This window comes from Fusarium sambucinum, chromosome I (genome assembly GCF_050947815.1).
Source record: "Fusarium sambucinum isolate potato_lamoka chromosome I, whole genome shotgun sequence".
NCBI lineage: Eukaryota > Fungi > Ascomycota > Sordariomycetes > Hypocreales > Nectriaceae > Fusarium > Fusarium sambucinum.
Genome location: NC_139294.1, coordinates 5,809,658 through 5,824,535, shown reverse-complemented (window position 1 = coordinate 5,824,535; position 14,878 = coordinate 5,809,658). Strand labels below are relative to the sequence as shown.

Sequence of the window (14,878 nt, the reverse complement as noted above, 5' to 3'; positions counted from 1 at the left end):
ACTTTTAATTCTTACGATTCTTAGATTAGATTAGCATATCAGAGCGAGTGCGATTTCCTTTATTTGAGACAGTAAAAAAAAGCAATAGAATTCTGTCTACTTTTAACACCATGTTGCAATGTTTTGACATGATGAGAGCCACGATACCCGTTGCTCTGCCAGAAGAGATCAACATTATACTGGGCTAATGATTAAAATGCTCAAATTCAGAGATATTCACAGAAAAAGCATTTCAATCGCTGTAAAGGGAATATTTAAAAGTGAAAAATAAGGGTAGAAGGCCTCAGTCACTGCGTTCTAGAGCGTAACAACGTGTAAGTTAAAGTGTCAAGTTGATCTATCATATATACCCCATAACTCCGATGCTCTGGTAACGAACATGTCGATCCATGTGATTAACGCCAGAGAGGTCACGCTTTCATGCATGGACATCAAAGACGAATGAGCCTGTTCAAAGGTGTCTGGTATCATTACAAGGGACCATGTATAGTTGGACTATAGCGTAGTCGCAATCGAAGTCAAGACCGTACTCAAATATGGATTCACACTCGAAGGCGACAAGCTTTTCAAGTTAAGCTAAAATGAAGTAGAGATATATTGGGGCAATCTCAGCGAGTGCATCTGACATTGTAACATATCTAGAGAGTATTCCTTGTAGTGGTCTTGCTAACTTTGAACTCTGCCATTTGGCCCGCCACAGTGACTCCATACACTCCTGCATCAAGTCTCCAAGTATTCTCTTGATCGTCCCAGTAACTACAGGCCACGTCGAGGTCCATCTCCACTTCGACTTGACGACGCTCTCCTGGTTCGAGGAAAACTTTACTGAAGCCTTTCAGTTCTTGTTCCGGTCTCCATACCTTGGTCGTTTCAGACGGCCTGATGAAAACTTGAACAACCTCCTGGCCAGCGACGGTACCTGTATTCTGGACATCCAAGACACACTTGAGTTTCTTTGGCTCAGAAGTCTCATCCACTGAAACATGCAATTTGCTGTGGTTGAACGTTGTGTATGACAAACCATAACCAAAAGGCCATCTGACTCGATCCATGGAGCCTAGGGCACGGTAGCCAACCTGGACGCCCTCAGCATACCGAAGACATGGGTCGCCGTCTTCTGTGTCTTTGGCAGGGAAGTTATCATAACTAGGCGAGTCTTGTAGTGTCTTGAACCATGTCGTGGCTAGACGTCCACTGGGGCAGATACCACCCAGGAGAAGTTCCATAGTTGCAGCGGCACCCTCCTGACCAGGAAAGTGAGCAAGTAGAACGCCGTCTACACTGTCTATGAAAGCACTGACATCGATCGGGTTTCCACAGTGCATGACCAGTATGGTCTTCCTTGCAACTGCTGCCACTGCTTTGATCATCTTTGTCTGATTGTCCGGCATTCGGATGTCATCCAAGTCAAAGCCTTCTGACTCGTATTGCTCATTTCTTCCAGCGTAGATAATTGACACGTCAGCAGATCGCGCAATCTCGACAGCCTCCGCGATGGCAGTATCTTCGGAATAATATTCTTCGAAGCATATGGCGGCGGCGTATGGAGTGGGCTCGCCAATCTGAAGCTTTTGAGGGCCATCCATGCTCAGGGCGATATCGTACACTACCCCAGCATCCATGGAAACTTGAACCTCGGACTCCAGTAGGATGTGGTTGAAGATGAACTGTTCGGTCGTGACCTTTCTTTCTTCGCCTGAGAGCACTTCACGGCCATTGACAGATAAACAGAATGCACCTGTACATCGTACGGCCAAGGTATGACTACCAGAGGTTTCTGGCTTCAGCCTGGTCGCTATTTCTATACGCGAGCCAACAGGCTTTAACTCTTTCTTGTCAAAGTCTCCAAGCATCCAAACGTTGGCTTCTTTCTGGAACTCCTCGAGTACTGGCGTGGTATCATGTGCGTTGAAGTATCGAACGGTGACACCGGGGTTTTCTTCAGACGATACAAGCTTCTCGTGTGGTACAGTAGGAATTATTCTTCGAGTTCGCACACCCGGAGAATATTGCACCACACCGGGTAGCCTTTTCTTCAGAATATCCAGAGGAGAGTGTCGATATTGAGGGATAGATGATGCGCTACCACCTCCGGTGATCACCGGGTCAGCAGCATACTGACCTATCACAGCTATGCGAGAACGATGCTCTTCTCTGATCGGCAAGGCATTGTTCTCGTTCTTTAGAAGTACCATTCCGCTGGTTGCAACTTCTCGAGCCAGTTTGTTTGTCTCCTCATTCACCTCGGACCGTTCTTCTCTAAACTCGAGAGCAGCTCGGGCTCGATTGCGAAGTTCAAGGGCTCTCAAGGCCAAGGTATCGATCTCCTTCTCTGTTACCAGCCCTGATTCCACTGCCTTCAGAAGTTTATCTCCTCTGAAAACAGGGAAAGGCATTTCGATATCGAGCCCAGCCTTGACTGGCTCGGTCGTAGCATGAGTGCCGAACCAATCCGACATGGTTAAGCCTTTGAAGTTCCATTCGTCTCGCAAGACACGTTGTATCAAGGAAGAACTCTGGCTACAAAAGTGGCCGTCAACCTTGTTGTATCTGCTCATGGTCAGTCCAAGGCAAGTTTTGATAGATATCGATTTACTTACGCAGTCATAACCCCCTCGGGATTAGATGAACGCAGTAGATGCTGCCATGCCGCAAGATAGATCTCGCGAAGCCCGCGACTATCGACCGATTCCTTCACATTGTAGTATCGTCGCAAGGTCTCTGAGTCGTTGCACACGAAATGCTTGGGACAAGACGCAACACCTAAAGACTGGACACCGTTCACAAGAGCTGCAGCCAGTTGTCCAGAAAGCAGCGGGTCCTCGCTGAAGCATTCAAAGTTTCTGCCGGCTCTGGGGTCCCTGTGTATGTTGATTGTTGGCCCCAAGACAACTTGGGCACCTTTCATTCGTGCTTGTTTGGCAAGCTGAATGCCAACGCGATGCATTAGTTCAGCGTCCCATGTTGATCCATAACAAGTTGTATTAGGGAATGACGCGGTTGTGAGATTCGCTTCAATGCCTGAAGGTCGAATTCCAGAGGTTGAATCAGCAACCTAATTAACTTGTTAATTAATGATTTAATTTCCTTTAGAAGCATATGGCTTACCCTGATTGGCGGGATGTTTAGTCTGGATACACCAGCAATCGTGGAGAAGTCTTGGCCAGATAAGAGTGTGATCTTCTCTCGAACGGTTAGTTCAGGGAGTAAAGAGCAAAAGTCCAGGTCGATTGATGGTAGAGAGCCCATGTTTGGTCAAATAACGATATTCTGTCTGTCAATAACAATTGCAAACGATTGTACTATCACCAGAAACTGAGGTCGTTTAAGTCTTTTATTCTGTTATAAGATCTAGTTCGACGTGCTCTCACTAGGCATATTATCGGAATGGGGTCGGAACATCCGAGTTCGGGTCACAACAGAAGCCGGGATCTTGACTCGGCACTGGCCCGACATCCCCAACCTCGGATTATCCAGACTCGGATCACAGGCATTGAGTTAGGCGAAGAGCCGTAAATGTAGAAGACACCATCCTCATTGGCGTGACTCGAGTTCTTTGGATTTAGCTCGCTGCATAGGGACACTACCGTAAAACCCCATGGGGAATGTGTGGATTCGGAAAAGCCGAGAGAACATCTCCAGGCCTAAAGACGACACCTGAGCTTCTATAAAACAAGACTGAGCTCACCAACATTCCAGCTCCAGTGGTTCAAGCCAATATATGGGCAGCATTCAATAACTAACTCCTTTACCAATCCCTGGAAGCCTTCGATATGGCTGACGAAAACGATATTCTTGATGGAAAATCTGGGGTAATTCATGATGAGCACATCGTGATCCAAGAAGACTCAGAGACGACCTGGGAATGCCTCAAGGCTAACCCAAAGATTGTCCTGTGGACTCTATGGGCAAATAGTATGTAAAAAACATCCTCGCTGTATGCCGGAGTACTTACCATCTTCGAAGTTGGTCCGTTAATGGTGGGATACGAGAACCTAGCCATGTCGGTCTGCTTGGCTATGCCTGCCTTCCAGTAAGTAGTATACAGTAATCTGATTACCATCTGTTCTCGGGCTCACTATTTCTTGATAGAATGAGATTTTCTGTCAATGTCAATGGCGAGCTCATTATTCCTGCTTACTGGCAGTCCCTTTGGAGTTCCATGTACAATGTCACAACTATGCTCGGCTCTGTCACGGCGGGTTATTGTCAAGACCGTTTTGGCCGGCGATCAGTCTTTCTCGCCTCCATCATCATCGCATCAGCCGGCATTGCGCTGACATTCCTTTCCAAAACTCCAGCCGAGTTCCTTGGTGGCAAGATGACCTCCGGCTTCGCGATGGGTTTAATCCTAGCTGGTACTCAGACATGGGTCTCTGAGATTGCACCACTACCTATGCGAGGTATTGCCCTCTCAACATATGCAATCATGTTGGTGCGTAATTTCCTCCGGCCATCTATTTAACATGCCCACCTAATAACCGATAACAGAACCTCGGGCTCCTTCTTGCCATCTCAGCAACCTTCAGCCGAGTGTCCATCATGAATGATTCGGCTTTCCGTCTTGTGTTTGCTGCAGCCTGGACCTTCCCTGGCTTACTAGCACTTGGACTCCCTTTTATGCCCGAGTCACCTTATTGGCTAATTTTGAAGGGAAAACATGATCAAGCACGACGATCTCTTGTGCGCCTTTCAGCAAGCGAGGAGGGCATAGATGCCAGATTAGTCCAGATACAGCATTCCATCGAAACAGAACGCCGGCTTGAGGCCGAAAAGACATCATATGCTGAGCTGTTCCGTGGCACCAATCTACGCCGTTCTCGCATACTGCTCATATGCATGTATATGCCTCAGATCGTTGGAACTGTTCTCTCCTCCAATGCGCCTTATTTCCTCAACCAAACTGGCATGGACAACCATACCACTGTTATGCTTTTGCAGATAGCTGTCAGCTGCGGTGTTGTCTCGGCCATCATGAACGTCTTCGCCATGCTGAAGTTCAACTACCGGACACTGATGTTCTTTGGGGTCAGTGTCTGCCTCGCTATGTACTTGGCCATGGGTATTGCGGGCACCATGGCACGTACACCACCAGCACTGACTGTGATTGGCGTTGCGGTTGCGTTTCCCAGTCTTTCGTATGGGCCTGCTGTTGGGGCGTCCATGAGCGTGGCTGGAGAAGTGTCCTCTATCAGGCTCCGTGCCAAGTCACTGGCCCTGGGTCAAGCTTTTTCGGCTATTGTGTCAACTATTTGGCAAATCATTTTGCCATATCTGTTTAATCGAGACCAGGCTGATATGGGTGGAAACATAGGCTGGATATTTTTCGGCATGGCAGCCATCTACTTGGTGGTGCTTTATTTTGATGTTCCAGACACAAAGGGTCGGACTTATGAAGAGCTGGATCTTATGTTTGAGAAGGGGGTTCCTGCGCGGCAATTTGGGTCCTATGGGTTAGATAACGCGAATGAACTTACGGTATAAAACTCCTTGCTCTAGTACCAATCTGGGTTAGGGGTTAAGTAAACAGATTTTCTTATTCTTGTCCTGTCTACATGGTCTACGAGTTGTATGCGGTAGCGGAAAGATGCAATGTATATCACCCATGTCGTGACCAAGTTCATCTCTATGATAGGGCTCGCCGAACTTGATGTACGGTACAAGAGCATGCGCTGCTTCATCAAGATGAGGTATAGTAGTTTCGTACGTGAAGCGAGGACGAATGAGTCTACTCAAAGATGTCTAGTGTCATTGTCTAGACCTCGGCGATCAAGTGCATATTTAGTCTAGATCCGCTATCGGCCGATGACGTTGAATCAGATAAGATCATCTGTCCTTGAGCGATTTTCTCAAACCCACTGAAGAATTCGGAACAACCAATCATATCATTCAAATGTGACGATGCCGATTCAGGGTCTCCACGAGTTCCTGATTCAAGACCGAGGTATCATTTTTTGAAGAGAATGTGAATATCACGATAATGAACAGAATAAAGTGAGATTTCTGGATTATTACTGAACTTATAGAACAACCTATTACAAACTGCCATATCATATTCTCATGCAACCTGCAGTGTAATCATCTCGGTATTGGATACCATCTGGTGATATGCACTATTAGCCCACCTGAGCGGCCCACCCTCATCCGAAAGAGGCGAACAGAGAACAGACTATAAGTACCAAACAGGCAGCTCAATCTTTTTGTTCTTCTCCTCCATCAGCACAACAAAATCATTCAAAATGTCTTTATTCATTAATGGCAAGATCCTCTCCAGGAGCGTCGCCAGCTTGGCAGACGAGCCCACCTTTGCAGAGAGCATGTACGTTAAAGATGGTATCATTCAAGCCATCGGTACAAAAGAGCATGTCGCAGCACAGATCAAGACAGAAAGTACCGTCGAGACACAAGATCTGAGGGGAAAGACAGTCCTCCCAGGCTTTGTAGATGGCCACATGCACCTCCTCCTGCTTGGTCAGTCACTTCGCAAGATCGCTCTGGAACATTGCAAGAATCTGGATGATATTCTGCACGAACTGCGCACCTACGCCAAAGCCAACCCGCATGTTCCCAGAATCATGGCCAAGGGTTGGATGCACTCCATGACCCCTGACGGCGTGAACTACAAGATTTTGGATGAGATTGATGAGAGACCAATTTATGTCGATACCAAGGACATGCACTCAACGTGGTGCAACTCTGCAGGTCTTGCAGAGATGAAGGTCGCCGACATGGCGGATCCTCAAGGTGGAATCATTGAAAGAGACGAGAACGGCCGTCCATCAGGAGTTCTCAGCGAAGCATGCATTCTGACAATCGTCTGGCCTACCCTTGCACAGCTTGCTTCAAATGAAGAGCGTATCGAGTGCATGCTCGCTGCGTTCCAAGCATATCACGCCGCTGGATACACAGGAATAATCGAAATGGCCATGGATGAATACTCATGGGAATCCCTTGTTGAGCTCAAGAGACGACACCCCGATGTCGCCATGCGTGTCACAGCATACTGGATCGTCAAGCCTTCTGAAAAGCCAGAGGAACGTGAACGACAAGTGGCCCGGGCAATTGAGTTAGCAAAGCAGTACAGCAAGGAGAACTCACCCGACCTTCGCATCGCTGGTATCAAGATTATCTGTGATGGTATCATTGATGCTTGCACGGCATACCTTTCCGAACCATACTCCGCGGCCCCATCACCACCGCCGTTCTGGTCGAGAGAGGATCTTGAGCCTGTCGTTAAACAAGCAGCCGATGCAGGAATCCAAATTGCTCTTCATGCTATTGGCGATGCGGCTATCACAATGGCTGTAGATATGCTCGAAAAGCACGGCAAGCCTGGTGCGCGACACAGAATTGAACATCTGGAAGTGTCCAAGCCTGAAGATGCGAAGCGACTAGGCAAACTAGGTCTCACAGCATCCATTCAGCCCGTTCATGCTGATCCAGCCATCTTGCGCGCCTGGCCACGCCTCATCTCTTCCCGTCGCGACCGCGCCTTTGCATACCGCGAGTTCGCTGATTCAGGCGCTCTCCTCGCGTTGGGCAGTGACAGTCCCACAGCGCCGTGGAACCCTCTGCACAACATCTATGTCGCGGCAACACGACGTTCCGCCAGAGAGCCAGAGTGTGAAGAGGTGGTCAACGAGCACTTCAAGCTCGGTGTTTGCGAAGCGGTTGTTGCAGGTTCGCAGGGTGCGGCGAAGAGTGTCTTCCAGGATGACAGAGTGGGCAGTCTGGAGGTGGGTAAGATTGCAGATCTTGTCGTGGCGGATATGGAGTGGGATGCAAAGACTCTGCTCAAGGCCGAGATTAAAGAGACATGGTTTGCTGGTAGGAAGGTTTGGGGTTTGGGAGATGGCAAGTCGAAGCTGTAGGTGTTGATGCGGTTGTTGGTGTTTGGGAGTCTAAAATGTGAGAGAGTAAATACAATGTACACTTGAATAATCCGTCATGACGTATTTCAAGCCACTATCTAACCATTGGCCCTTCAATCATGCGATTTATTTTCTATCTCTATCCCAATATCATGGCCAAGATGATTAGTATGTGTCTCAATCTGTGATGCCATCCTATCTCGCTTTCAAATTCTAGCCTCCGTAGTACCCTATTGAGTTACCACTATAAGTAGTGAGTGCTACAGGCTACCTAGTGTTATCGACTTTCCCGCGGAAAAGTCCAACCACCCAATTCGGCCAACTTTGTCCATCTCGCTTGACAGATAACACACACCCTTCAGAGTGACCATCAGCCCATTATCCCCGCACATGTAGCTATCTCGTCTAGCGGTATCTAGTATCATAGCTCTCTATCACTTCTCCACTGTGACTTTATCAATTCAGTATCGTCGTATCCACTACCCTAGCGCTTCCCCGGATCCAAAGACGAGGGTCAACCATGAATCGCGACAGCTTGTTTATCGCCCCCTCCTCATGGACGAGCTCCAAGTTCAAAAAGGGCCCCTTGCCGCCCTTTTTCCAGTTTCTTGTAATGTCCAGGCAGGTCTTCTAATCATTTCCCCTGGTTGAACACCTCTACATCTCCTCATCATGGCAACCTCAACAGCTCAAGATGCATTGGACGTCAAGAAGATCCAACCTTTTGACAATCATGATGCTGAAGCCGATCTTAAGCAAGGCACCATCGAGGACCTTGATGAAGCTGAGCTGTTTCTCCAACAACATGGAATTCCTCACTCTCGGTTGAACGAGCTGATGGCCGATGAGGAAGCTCTCAAGAAACTCCGCCGAAAGGTCGACTGGAGTCTTATGCCGCTTCTCTGCGGTACATATCTCCTCCAATACGTCGACAAGCAGGCTTTAGGCTACTCAGCAGTCTTTGATCTGTTCACAACTACAGGAATGACACCTGACGAATACTCCTGGATGGCATCAATCTTCTACTTTGCCTACCTCGTCGCCGAGTGGCCAGCCTCGTATCTCACCCAGCGTCTCCCCACGGGCACAATCGTGAGCAGCTTTGTTATCATCTGGGGTTCCATCCTCTGCCTCACAGCAGCATGCCACAACTTCACAGGCCTCGCCATCTGCCGTTTCCTCCTTGGTGCCTTTGAGGCCGTCATCACACCGGCATTTATGCTCATCGTGTCGCAATGGTTCCGCCGCGAGACGCAGCCCGCCCGTGCAGGACTCTTTTACTGCTTCAACGGATTCGGCGCCATGTTCGGCGGCATTCTGTTCTACGGTGTCGGCCAGGCAAAAGGCTGGGCTGTGTGGCGTACCATCTACGTGCTCTGTGGTGGAATGACCATCTGCTGGGGCGTTGTGCTGTTCTTCTTCCTACCCAACAATATTCTTACTGCTAAGCGGTACACTATCGAGGAGCGGGCCATGCTTGTTGCGCAGAGCGCGAGGAACAAGACTGGTGTGTTTAACCGCAAGATCAAGTGGAACCAGATCCGAGAGGTTTTCGCCGACACTCAAATCTGGCTGCTGTTCTTTTATGTTCTTCTTAACGAGATTATCAACGGTGGCATTGCCAATTTCTCAAAGCTCATCGTCAAGGGCTTTACACATGATGCGCTGCTCACTACGGCATACGGTATTCCTTATGGTGCCTGTAACGCCATCTTCATGTTCACTGGTCCTTACGTGGCATCCAAGTTCAAGAATGTACGAACAATTGTCATGTGTGTTTGGCTTATTCCCACACTTATTGCTGTGAACCTCTTCTGGCAGCTTCCTCGAAGCAACAAGGGTGGCCTGCTCGCTGGTTACTACATGGTATGTCTCCCAAGCCAATCTTTCCCTCTACATATCACTAACATACCCAGTGCGCATCTTTTGTCGGTGCCCTCATCGTTGCTCTTCAGATGCCCGCTTCCAACGTCGGTGGCTACACCAAGCGAACCACAGCCACAGCTTTCGTCTTCCTGGCCTACTGTATCGGCAACATCATCGGTCCTCATGGCTGGATTGGCTCCGAGGCACCTATTTACCAGACCGGCTGCAAGCTCATCATTGGCTGTGTCGCGGGTCAAGTTGTTATTGCAATTATCCTGCGTTTTGTGCTCATCCGTCGAAACCGTCTTCGTGATGAGCAGGGACCTGTTATTGAGGATGAGGATGCCGTGTTGCAGGATCTCACTGATTTCGAGAACCCCAACTTCCGTTACTCTTACTAGAAGTATATTATGATGATGTCATTTAGCTAGCAATTGAATTCGTTTATGAGTAAATACCTCTTGCTGTGCCTCTCATCGTGAACCCCATGTTCAACCCCAGATTCTATCGGTCAACATTTGGCAACCGGATTCATAATCTGGGGAATCCCACTGTTGTGTTGTATTTTTTACGTAAATAGTATCTATAAAATTAGCAGGCATACCTCGCTAGTCTAGTTGACCCTGGGTTTAGTAGACAGGTCTCCTTGGCGCGTCGGGATAAAAGCCGACAACTGGATCCGACAATGACATCTCCGGACAACTTGATCATCTTAAGTGTATTCTATTGCAAGCTATGCCTCGCTGTTGCATATCTAGTCCTCCCACTTGCTAGAAACTCTCCACCAAAATTCACACTGCTCATCCCCCCATGTAAAATCCACCAATTCAGCCGGTTTTCCAACCCCAACTCCTCCAGCCCTTTCATCGTTTCCTCTCCCAAGAATCATCGTCTTGCCTTTTCCATTCTCAAAAGATGTCCACTCTGGTCTATGCGCAAACTTTCCCTTAATAGCATTCGGGTCACCCTTTATGATGAAACTCGTACAGTATGCGTGAAACTGCCCGGATACTTCCCTCTGCGCAGGTGAAATCTCGCGTACTTCTTTGTTAAAGGTCTGATAACGCATTTGGTCACCGTGATTAGCGCCGAACAAAGCAGTCTTGTTCAAAGCCCAGTGGTATAAGTATGCTGGCTGTGCAGACTCATGGTATGTTGCCCATATAACTGTTTGGCGAACAGGGCATGTATACGCGTAATGTCCGTAGGCAGTTTCGAGCCGCTTGTACTGTGATCCTACGCCATGAATACCACGTGTATCAACATGTGGTGAATCAGGATGTGTCAAAGGATCAGGATACAGCTTCTCTAGCTCTGCAACTTCAGAACTCGTGAGATGCGGCAAAAGACTCTTGAAGAAGCCAGTGAACTCTTCTGGTTTATCAGCCTTGAGCGGGACATAATAAGCACCCTCATTCGCCGCTGAGCCAGTGAGAATAGGAACTCTGTGAAACTTTCCAGACTTCCAAGCCTCGATCGGTCGACGCGAAATGACATCGTTGTCAATGACAGGTTGCCAAGCCCAACGAATGGAAGGATCTGAGCGTGTAAACACTTCCTTTCCTGCGCTGTCTACTGTTTCAGAGGGAAGACCACGCAGGCAGGTCAAGATCTTGGGGTCTTTGAGATTCTTGAAGTGAGAGCAAGGCGTCAGATCTAAAAGCTCGCGGAAGTGCTGTGTGTTGAGAGATGCATCCGGGGGATGAACTGCACGCGCTGTGTGAGCGCCCGAGTCCATTATCGCTTTGTGGAAGAGCTTTTTCGACTGGTTTATATCCATGATGAGATGTCCAATCTGTCAATGTTAGTCGATCAATCTTTCTCGCTGGAGGGGAAACCACTTACACCATGAGCAGCAGCACTCAAGCCCATGATTGTAACATCGTCGGCATCACCTCCAAACGCCCCAATATTGTCCTGCACCCACTCAAGGGCAACATACATATCCTTGAGTCCAAGATTCAAAAGACCTTCTTTGGCGGTTAACTCAGTGTTCAAGCCGCCGAATACACCAATGCGGTATTGCATGCTAACAGCAATGTATGGCTCCTCTGAGAAAGCAAGCATGGTATGCGAATTATGCATTCTTGCTGCACCGCGATTAAAGGCACCGCCTGGGATCAGAACGGCGACTGGTAACTTCCCCTTTTCTGGAGTATGGCCTTTCTTGCGCCAGACATTGATGGTCAGACAATCCTCTGACTCATAGTCGGGACCAAGAATGGGATCTTTGAGGAAAGGGACGAGTTGCTTTCCGGGACACCTTTAATTGTTAGCATCAATATAACATACGTATTCTTGTAAGGAACATACCTAGGTCCCAAGTAATAAGCTTCAATGGTCTCATTACTTGCACCCACTGGCTCAGCATGCTTGAACCTCCGTTCACCTACAGGAGGAACAGCATAGGGGATCCCCATGAATCCCTCCAAGGGCTGAGGAAATGTGCCATCGTCAACAAACTTGCCAATGATGGTGCCCTGCTTGATCGTCACAGAAGGCGCAGGTTCTGGTCCTGATGTGTCAAGCCCATTAGGATACGCTGTGAAGGCAGCTGCGAGAAGAACAGGTAACGCAGCCAACCATGTTAGCGAAACGCCCTTTTGGCCTTGTACTTTTTCAGCCATGTTGATATACCAATACTATGCTATCAAACATACCAAGAATCCCCAGTCATGGATACTATTTATTATGATAAGAAAGACTCAGATCTACGTATAATACATGACTTTTCCGTTAATTGCCCGCGACTAATTGAGAATCCTAGTTCCCCGAAACACCGGATTCCCTATCACTTCCCCTGTAGGATAGTCCACAGCACATCAACGTCAAGTGGGAACAAGCAGGGGTAGAAAGCAGCACTACGGTAGTTGATTTAGGACCCGGGATGGCTAATCGGGGGCTAAGCTTGACCACCGAGACTCATGATAACCTTATCAAATGAGGGGAAAGCGTAGTTGTCCGCGGGAAACTCATGTTTGATGGTGTATGTATCAAAGTGGACATCTTGGCGCATGTCCTAAAATCCGGGGTAAGCTGTTCGGATGCATGTAGGAGCTATGACAACAGTTCACGACTGGTGAATACAGCTCAAGTGACGGGAACACGGTAGACTGACAAACGCTATGTTAATGAACAGATGATATCAACAAAACTAAACTAGCATATGCAATGTCATGTACGCCCTACCCACGTATGCTGAACTGATCCGATCTATCAACGCCGTAACAATGCTTAGAGGAAACTAGATGATGATTCCACGCTGCGACCAACCCCCTCTACCCTTCCAAGCCCAAAGCAACAATCCTACAGCAATCCAAACTGTAATAGTCTCAGCCCAATATGTCGGGGCATAACACTGCTCTCCGTAGCAGAACAAATCATCCCGGTCATGACCCTCTGGGCCTGCCTTTGGGTTGTTTGCGCCGTTCTGATACGTCGCTGAGTAGATGAGTCCCCAGAATGTTGATCCGGCAGCCGGAAGCATGCCAATGAGACCATAATTGGTAGCAAAATTCTCAACACCCCAGATAATCGTCACGATAAGAGGTGTAAGACTGAAGATGGCTCCATAGCCGGCACCCACAAGGCCAGACACAAGCCAGAAGCGCTCAGCATGGTTCTGAACCAGACCCGAGGCTAGAATGAGAAGACCGACAGACAGCATGGATGCGAAAAATGCCATAAAGGCAATTCGGGAGATGGAGAACCGACTGCTCACTGCAGAACGTGTCTGAGGTCCTTGAACATGCTGTGTCTGGGGATACGGTGCCAATAAATCTGTAAGTGTACCAATGAAAATTCGCGAGGCGGTGTTGGTGATGCCGAATATGGAGACATGCGTCGCCGCAGATGTACGATGGCTTAAACCCTCCATCTCAGGGGGCGTAAGCGTTCCAATAATTGTTCCAAGGTTGTTGATGAATGCCTCGCCTGGGCCAACAATGAGCAAGAAAGCGAGAGCGAACGGCCACATGGTACGGTCGGAAAGAAACGAACGCGTTTCAGCGTTAAGAACCCAGTTCTTCTTCCACTTGGCATTGTCTTTCGCCGGGTCAAGAAGTGCTGAGCTCTCTGTTTCTTCGCCAGTTGCACCGTAGCTCCGCTCGGACCGGCCGAGTAGAGAGCTACCGTCGAGCAGACCGCTCTGTTCCAACTCTTCGATGGCCTCGTCGATAAGCTCATCTTCATCTACGACACGCAGTGTAAAGGTACCGAGGATACCCATGGAAAAGGTGAGGATCCCCAGGAAGAGGAAGAAGCGGAACACATCCAAGTCACCTTTGCTCCCATCCGATCGTGTCTCAGAGAACAGACGAGTTCCCGCTTGACTCAGCCACATGGGACTCAAGCCGAAACAAGTAATGGGTGTAGCCAGCGCCAAACCTCTGTATCGGCCCTTTCCAAAGTTCTTTGCGCAAGACGACACAGCAGCCATATAAAGACAGCAAGTCGCCACACCGACAAAGACAAAGGATATCATCAAGAACGGGAGCGACCAGTCATTATCGACCCGATATTCAGGATGACTACGATACTCAAGATCCAGCTTCCTGTAAACACCTGCTGCAAGTCCATAACCGCTACCGAACAGGATTCCTCCCGTCAGCGCAAGCGGTTTTAGACCAACACGATCGCATATATATCCGACGCCCGAAATAGGAAGGTACAATGCGACAGAGCCTGAGATGGCGACTGCGTTGACCTGGAACTGGGAATAATGTAGACGGGACTGTAGAAGAGGCGCGTAGAGGGAGAAGACGACGATGGAACCGCAAGCGAGGGCGATAATGTTGGCTGATATGAAGGCGAGAAGACGGATGGCTTGCTTTTCTTTATTGCGCTGGATGCGGGTCTCGGTAGAATCGGTGTCGTTATCTGAGGCGTAGTTTGAACTGCGCGTCGAGATTTGATCGGCATCGAGGCGCGAGGCCTGAGTGTCGTCGGGGGTTGAAGACGACATGACAAGAAGGGTCATAAAGAGTTGAAGAGTTTTAGGAAGAGATCATGTCGGAGGTGAAGAATAAATAAAACGATCTGACAGGGTATACGAATAGTCTCTAGTGTGAATCACGACACGGCCGAGGCTCCATCGCGATCCCACGTCATGGGGTCATGCTTCAATTCTACCCCACAATTCC

At 48.7% G+C, this 14,878-nt stretch overlaps 6 protein-coding genes across 6 annotated transcripts; 3 read left to right on the top strand and 3 right to left on the bottom strand.

Annotated features, from left to right (window-relative positions):
- Positions 1 to 638: 638 nt before the first annotated feature.
- FSST1_004578 (beta-glucosidase) lies at positions 639 to 3,249 on the bottom strand (the record flags this gene model as incomplete). The annotated part of the gene is made up of 3 exons (XM_083230766.1): positions 639 to 2,550; positions 2,601 to 3,055; positions 3,109 to 3,249. 3 exons carry the CDS (start codon positions 3,247 to 3,249, stop codon positions 639 to 641), a joined length of 2,508 nt encoding a protein of 835 aa, XP_083088008.1.
- Positions 3,250 to 3,773: 524 nt separating this feature from the next.
- Positions 3,774 to 5,484, top strand: FSST1_004577 (uncharacterized protein; the record flags this gene model as incomplete). The annotated part of the gene is made up of 4 exons (XM_083230765.1): positions 3,774 to 3,915; positions 3,967 to 4,033; positions 4,093 to 4,435; positions 4,492 to 5,484. The coding sequence occupies 4 exons, from the start codon at positions 3,774 to 3,776 to the stop codon at positions 5,482 to 5,484; spliced, it is 1,545 nt and encodes a 514-aa protein (XP_083088007.1).
- Positions 5,485 to 6,239: 755 nt separating this feature from the next.
- On the top strand, positions 6,240 to 7,871 carry FSST1_004576 (amidohydrolase 3; the record flags this gene model as incomplete). Its single annotated transcript, XM_083230764.1, has 1 exon — positions 6,240 to 7,871. The coding sequence occupies one exon, from the start codon at positions 6,240 to 6,242 to the stop codon at positions 7,869 to 7,871; it is 1,632 nt and encodes a 543-aa protein (XP_083088006.1).
- A 672-nt stretch (positions 7,872 to 8,543) lies between these two features.
- Positions 8,544 to 10,138, top strand: FSST1_004575 (major facilitator superfamily domain-containing protein; the record flags this gene model as incomplete). Its single annotated transcript, XM_083230763.1, has 2 exons — positions 8,544 to 9,737; positions 9,788 to 10,138. The coding sequence occupies 2 exons, from the start codon at positions 8,544 to 8,546 to the stop codon at positions 10,136 to 10,138; spliced, it is 1,545 nt and encodes a 514-aa protein (XP_083088005.1).
- Positions 10,139 to 10,491: 353 nt separating this feature from the next.
- On the bottom strand, positions 10,492 to 12,364 carry FSST1_004574 (Alpha/Beta hydrolase protein; the record flags this gene model as incomplete). Its single annotated transcript, XM_083230762.1, has 3 exons — positions 10,492 to 11,532; positions 11,583 to 12,000; positions 12,051 to 12,364. The coding sequence occupies 3 exons, from the start codon at positions 12,362 to 12,364 to the stop codon at positions 10,492 to 10,494; spliced, it is 1,773 nt and encodes a 590-aa protein (XP_083088004.1).
- A 617-nt stretch (positions 12,365 to 12,981) lies between these two features.
- Positions 12,982 to 14,700, bottom strand: FSST1_004573 (major facilitator superfamily domain-containing protein; the record flags this gene model as incomplete). The annotated part of the gene is made up of 1 exon (XM_083230761.1): positions 12,982 to 14,700. The coding sequence occupies one exon, from the start codon at positions 14,698 to 14,700 to the stop codon at positions 12,982 to 12,984; it is 1,719 nt and encodes a 572-aa protein (XP_083088003.1).
- Between the last annotated feature and the right edge of the window lie 178 nt (positions 14,701 to 14,878).